The sequence below is a fragment of the Colletes gigas genome, unplaced genomic scaffold (assembly GCF_013123115.1).
Source record: "Colletes gigas isolate AHSC1104 unplaced genomic scaffold, ASM1312311v1 Colletes_gigas_Sc00031, whole genome shotgun sequence".
In the NCBI taxonomy this organism is placed as follows: Eukaryota; Metazoa; Arthropoda; class Insecta; order Hymenoptera; family Colletidae; genus Colletes; species Colletes gigas.
Window position 1 is genome coordinate 2,194,014 of NW_025106660.1, and position 6,584 is coordinate 2,200,597.

A 6,584-nucleotide genomic window follows, 5' to 3' on the forward strand; every position below is an offset into this window, starting at 1 on the left:
GGATCGCAACTGAACGAGAGTTCTATTACAACTCTTGACGATTTCAGGCTAGAATCTACAGAATTTTACAAAGGATCAAGACCGAACAAGATGCAATGAGATTGCGCGTAAAGCACGCGGAAGATACAGCAATGGTGTAGAAGCGAGGGGGGGGGGAGAAAAAACTAAAGAAAATTCCGTGCATCGTTCGTGGGAATGCGGCAGCCCAATTTCTCGCGTTCGTCGGGCAAGTTATTCCGTCGCGACGGAAGAGTATCCGTCGTTTATTGGCGCAAACGTGGACTCGTTATTGCCCCGGGGGACATATACCGTGGATCGTAAAGATCGCGCGATCGACCCACGATCTTGAAACGGAAATTTATCGCCGGTGCCGCGGATTTCCCGCCCGTGTTTTCCAACCCGTGTGCAAATCCGTAGGAAACGAACGACGCCCGAGCGTGGGCGCGTGTTCCGTGGCAGTTGGCGTCGCTCCAACGCGTGTTTCTAGCCGCTCGAACGAAGAAATGCGACACTCGTTTCGTCGGGACGACTTTGTCCGCGGATCTCGCGAAAGTCTCGGCGCACAGCTCCGTAACAAACTTTACGCGTCGAACTAGATCGAACCGCGACTCGTGACCCGCATGCGATACACCCAGACAGTTATCGCCGCTGTCTTCATTCACTTTATCGAATCCAAGTGTCGTTTGCTAATAAAATGAATACGAAACACGATTACCGTGTACAAACCGAATTTTATTTATTTATTTATTTATTCCGTAGATACGAATCCCTAAATATTGCGTTTCCTCCGGAGATCAATGAAGACATCGACTTTGTCATCTCTATATTTTTTTAATTAGCGATTCAAAGGGTAGAGAATCTTTTTAGAGCAACTGTTATCACTGACACACGCACATTTGGAGCGTCATGTATCGACCATAGACCCGGACTATCGATCGCGGTCATCGACATCGCTTTTTGTCGCGAACACTCGCGAACAGGTGATCTCGAATGTTTACGATTTCGGCCATTGGCTCGATGACCGATCGCGCGCCGTATTTATCCTCGAGCTCGATTTCGTTTCGCGAATCTAGCACAACAGAACGTCGTCTCTTTCGTACGCAGGCATGTCGTTGACCTTTCTTAAAAATTACGAGACTCGATCGCATTTTTACGAAACGTCGAGGATCGGTGAATCGTTCGAAAGTGGATTCGCGGTACTCCAGTTCCCGAAGACAGAAGAAACAAGCAAAGAAACGTAAGTAAATCGTTGAATGGAATCAACGATCGTTCCCGTTGTTTCTGTCTGACGCATTCCGCGGCTCTTGAGTGCTTTTCAGCGCGAGGAATTCGTAAATATTTCACTCGCGCGCTAAAATAAAGTCCCTCGCGAAGTGCATCGGGCCTAGCGAGGCCTCGTTGGCTGATTCATCGATTGTTATACGCGAAACGGAACACTCTTTCGCTGGTGAATTTCCTCGGTTTACTTTAAAATATCATCCGAGGACCGTGGTTGTCAGCGAAATAAACAAACAACGACGATTTGTCAGCCCGGAAGCGACGAAGAAAACTCTCGAGCAAAAATTAATCGATCTAAACTGTTGGGGCATTAGAATCAGAGTGACCCATTTTCACCTATTTGCGGATGTGTTTCATAAATGCGTTGAATCGATTAAATTAAATATGTAGGTCGTAAACCAGGCGCGAAGCGACGTTCGAGTCTAACCATCGCGTCTTTCGAAATCGTTTGTGATTTTATAAAACTTTATTCTTAGTACAAGGTCGAAAAAAAACGAACGAGATAAGTTCGACTAAACGAATATCGTTGAATGGACTTGTTTTAAAAATCGTGTGCAAACATAGCGATAAGAATCAGAACTCGTAATTGTAATTTATTCGGCAGTCGTAAATAATTTATCAGCGTTTCTTAAATCGTCGGTCGCGTCGTGCCTGCTAATGTAAACCGTAAATTTACTTATCTAAAACTGCCATATTTTGTAACGTGTTTCGTTAAAACATACTTTTACGATTTTAGTAAAGGTCGACGCGTTATGTAGTTTAAAGGTTCGAGTAAACAGTGGTAAATGTATATCTTGTTTCGTACTTTATGGTCTCCTTAGCGAGTTGAATTTCGTTTCCAGTTCCGTCTTATCTCGGTCGTTGCACGCGATATACGCGACCGCGCGCGCGATACGATTTCATGTTCGAAGAATTAAATCGGTTCTACCTTGTTTCGCGATATTCCGTTCTTAATTACGGTTCAGATCGATCCCGGGAGGCTTTGCTGCGAGCATCGTGGAAATCACGACATACTTAATGACGCAAAGATACGTTTGATCAATATTACGCCCATATTCTCGTTCCACTTAAATCTTGGCAACTTATGCGACGGCTGCAAATGCAACGCAAGAGGCCCGCTCGGTCGAGAATCGCACGCGATACCGCCATATTGTTACGTTATCAGGATACACACCGCTTACCAGACTTTGACATTAATCCATTGAATAATTAATCGTAATTAACTTCAACCGTAATTGCGAATCGCGGATTGACAGAGCTCGATTTGCAATTAGCACGTTTGTTGCCCGTTTTCCGTGTCCAGAGACGTCCTCGACATTTGTTCGTAATTAAATTAATTGTAGGTTTTCAATTACGCGACACGATTACGCAATGTATACACATAATTCGTACGTTGATAAGGAGATCTATACACGCGAACTTATTTAAACAAGAATATTGTCGCAGTGACATAATTACGTATTATAAACACAAAATAAACCAGTTTTCAGAACTGTCAATAAATTTTGAACTCTTGACAATGACCTTGGTTCGAACACGGCCATAACCTAAATGAGTATATAATAATACTGAAAAACGGATGTATACTGGAATCCTACTATTTTATCGAGTGTTCCTTGCCTTTTTTTTAGATTTCACTGATACAAATATTCACGAATTTAGTAATAGCCAATAAAACATTTTCCTATTCCATTTTTCATAAGACTGTACATCGAAGCAAATACACAGAGTACTAATGATACGACCATAACTCCAAGATGTCTAATTAAAGTTTTGTATCGAGTTACTTACATATTTGTCGTTAATAAGCGGATCTTATATATTTCTTGCTGGTTCCTGTTCCGTCCATCGATAGAAAGTTGCTTCGAAGTATTTAAAATGGCGCGATGAAAATACGCCCGCACCGCCATCTGGAGTTCGTTGCTTCCTGTATCGAGCAGCAGTAGAATGGCAGTTGCGCGCAAAAGTCTGTTTATTTACGTGCTGTCGATGATTAATTGATCGCAAAGTCGAATCCACGACCGATATTTGCTAAGTGTGCCTCGCAGTGACGAGATCGAAATGGTGCACGCGTGACATACGCTGAAAATTAAAACGCTACTAAATGGGAAACGCGGTGAATGTCGTCGTCGACAAATTCAACCTGTCGTCGTTGTCATTCTAACCTATTTACCGAAACATTGTACCTTGCGTTCTGGAACTTTCCGACGCGCTGTCAACGTTTGTTTGCCAACAGTGGTTCGGCACGATGCCATGTTTCCGCAAACTTTGAGCACAGAACCGTGCAAAATCGTGAGCATGGCCGACGAAGTACTGCCGGCGAGTTTGGAAAAGCTCGAAATTGATCGTCTTTCCTCGAGTTGTCCTCAGTAAGCATTTTACCACTGAACGTTCTCGGTTCCCTGACATTGATCATTCAAAGCGCCTGCTCCTCGCAAACATCCCTCCCAATTCCCTCGAACGTGCTGAACCTACTATGTGTATGCACGTTCGATGTATCGGATCGTAGCGGTTTTGCGACTCAACCCCTTTTCACGCGCGGTCAAGGTCTTCGATTAACGTTGCCTCGTTTCGCAAAGTACGTGACCATCTCTGTTTACATTGCGCGTGTTTTCGAGTTATTAACGATGCAAATGCTCGTGAACACGCATTTCAACGACTGTCGTTTCTTGTTCTCGATGGTGCGAGTCGACAACACGATTAACTGTCACCCGTAAGGCAATCGAATTGTTTACACGATAGAAACGAGTTCGATAGAGCGTTACGACGCTGTGCACGGTTCACGAGCTGTTGTTCCTGAATCTTTTACGCGTTGAGAGAAACCGTGGAGCAAAACGTCGAGTGTACAAGTGCAGTGCTAAAGTTGATATTACTAGTTAAAGTGCGTTTATTGTGAAGTAAATTTCTATTGACATTTGTTTTTAGTCGGCTTAACGCGACACTTTCGATAGTTCAAACGGGCATATTCTTGATTCATGTCATTGCATAAGATGCAGAGAAATAAATATTTGCCAATACTTGATTCCAGGCTGTGTGCCAAGGATTTCGAAATAATACATGAATTTTGAAATAATTGCTAATGTCTATGATAATTATATTCGTTTTGAAATTCTATTACTTATAAACGTTAATTTTTTGTTGTTTCAGTATTACGTCCACCGATAAAACAAACTCACCAAATCCGTTCAGGATGACCAGTAAAAACACTGGTTCCGACTGCAGTTACTTATTTCAAAGAAGATCGATGCCTGGCAGGCCGGTGTTAACCGCGGTCAGTCCTAGAGGCATAAAAAGCACAACGAACTTCAAACCATCAAGAAATGAAAGAGTACTTGATAAAACTAAGAAATCTTCGATAATCAAAGAGGCTGTTTTAAAATTAAACGATACTGGCACTAATTGTCTTAGCGATAATCTAGCAAATACACTCTTTAAAGAAACTTGTAAACTTAGTATTTCTTGGAAGAACACAAAAATTTTTGGTCATGGTTCGGTGGCAAAGGACTTTAAAGCGCTGAACATTAGTCAAGATTCTAGACAAGCTAAAGACGATACCAGCATTCAAGATAATTTTCAAGCTAGTAGTTTTCAACGAGCGCGTAGCAATACGATGCCCAGTTTAAAGAGGGGGCCTGGTCCAGGCGGAGGTAATAGCAATCAGTCGGAGACAAGCAGTTCGTCCGGTCAGCCTTCGAGTTCAAATACATGTTCGGTACAAGCGAGAATATCCCCACCTTCGTGCGACGTCACTATCGACGAACTTGCCAGCTACTTTGAGGAGTTTGTTCATATTCCAAAGAAGATGTCACACATGGCAGAAATGATGTATATTTAATTGTAATGTATTGAATTATTAACTGGCAGATTTCTTACACAGTTTTTCAAGGACTAGCATGCAGTGTTTATGCATGATCGTGAGTCTAAATATTATATGTTTGCTACAAAACCATTTAACTTGGTACCTAAATTATACATAATATACAATAAAAGCAAAAAAAAAAACAAAAAAAAAAAAAATGATAAGAAGAAGAATCTGCATCTGTGTAGAAGGAAAGTATTAAAAGTGATACAATTTCAATATCGGTTTAGAAAAAAGTGATAAAAGGTTAAGAAAAAAAAAAGAAGAAAAAAATGAAGAAAAAAATACGAAAATAATAAAACGATGTGCGGGTTTCTTTGTTTTCTAAAACCGTTTGTGTCCAGCTATTTTATTTAGTTCCTAATGAGAAAAATTTAATATCTTTATTTACAAATTTTTGTATTGTGAGATGAAAGATTGGTACTAGAATAAATTTCTTGAAATTAATATATTGTATCATTTAAATTCCCGTTCATCTACTACACGTATATCGAGAAAATAATGCTGCGTGTTGTGGAGAAAATATATATGTATATATCATTTGACGAGGTCATTAACACCCTTCTGTTAATATGATACATAATATATTTATCTGCATAGGCTTATGATACTTAATACAATGATACAAAGTAACCGTTAAATTACTTAATGATAATAAGCTTTGGTACGTAAACAATGACGATATATTGATCCATTTTACTTTAGGTACGAGTGAACCATGTTGACGCGCCGTGTACTGTGAAAACCTCGACGAAAGCCTAAATGCATTAAAAAATATCCATCTATTTGGTGTGCGCATCACGTGACGACTGTTTTCATTTTAACATCTACGAACGGTTATTCAGCAGTTTTCTAGTACGATGATTTCGTAGTAGCCCCGCGCAACACTCAAACTCTGTATCAAAACATGAGGTCTGTCGCTATATCACAGATTTATTAAAATTTCATTTGAACGGAGCCACAACGAAACGAATTTCAAGAGAGAAATCAGACTTTCCTTCGAAAGAATGCAACTCACAATTGGACAAGTCATTACGAACGATACGGAAACGAAAAAACTTTGTCGTTTATTATCGTCATATTCGAAACTTGTCTCCAAGCCGAGAGACGCAGTGTTTAGACAGAAATACCTTTCGATTAAAACGAAATCGATCTTCGATCCGAAAGACGAGTTAAGAACACTGCTGCGCGATATGTTTAACAATAATCATGAAAGTGTGGTTTGCTACGGTGGTAAATGTATGATTAAAGATTGAATGTGAACGGTATCGAAAAATGAAAACATTATTTTCAATGTATCACGATTTCGTAACTAATTAAATTGATTAAAGTGATAAAAATAACTACTCGATAATGGTAGTAAAAATAGAGTTAAAGTTATGAATTGCTACTCGATCGATAACTATGACGACAAACATTTACAGACTACGAAAGTTTAGCTCGAATC

At 40.3% G+C, this 6,584-nt stretch overlaps 1 protein-coding gene across 4 annotated transcripts; it reads left to right on the forward strand.

The window, feature by feature from the left end:
- Window positions 1-550: 550 nt before the first annotated feature.
- Window positions 551-5,295, forward strand: LOC122401979 (oxidative stress-responsive serine-rich protein 1). Of its 4 annotated transcripts, none has more exons than XM_043404456.1 (2): window positions 551-1,237; window positions 4,426-5,295. In XM_043404456.1, the coding sequence occupies exons 1-2, from the start codon at window positions 1,107-1,109 to the stop codon at window positions 5,111-5,113; spliced, it is 819 nt and encodes a 272-aa protein (XP_043260391.1). In that variant the 5' UTR covers window positions 551-1,106; the 3' UTR covers window positions 5,114-5,295. The 4 variants fall into 4 exon arrangements, with proteins under 4 accessions (XP_043260391.1, XP_043260392.1, XP_043260393.1 ...); XM_043404457.1 differs by lacking the exon at window positions 551-1,237 and adding an exon at window positions 3,197-3,647; XM_043404458.1 differs by lacking the exon at window positions 551-1,237 and adding an exon at window positions 3,894-3,991.
- Window positions 5,296-6,584: the final 1,289 nt, after the last annotated feature.

Bases quoted from the DNA above. Each gene is read 5' to 3' on its own strand.
- LOC122401979 (XM_043404456.1), top strand. From the start codon at position 1,107: ATGTCGTTGACCTTTCTTAAAAATTACGAGACTCGATCGCATTTTTAC. The intron at 1,238-4,425 runs GTAAGTAAATCG...TTGTTGTTTCAG, and splicing joins GAAGAAACAAGCAAAGAAAC to TATTACGTCCACCGATAAAA.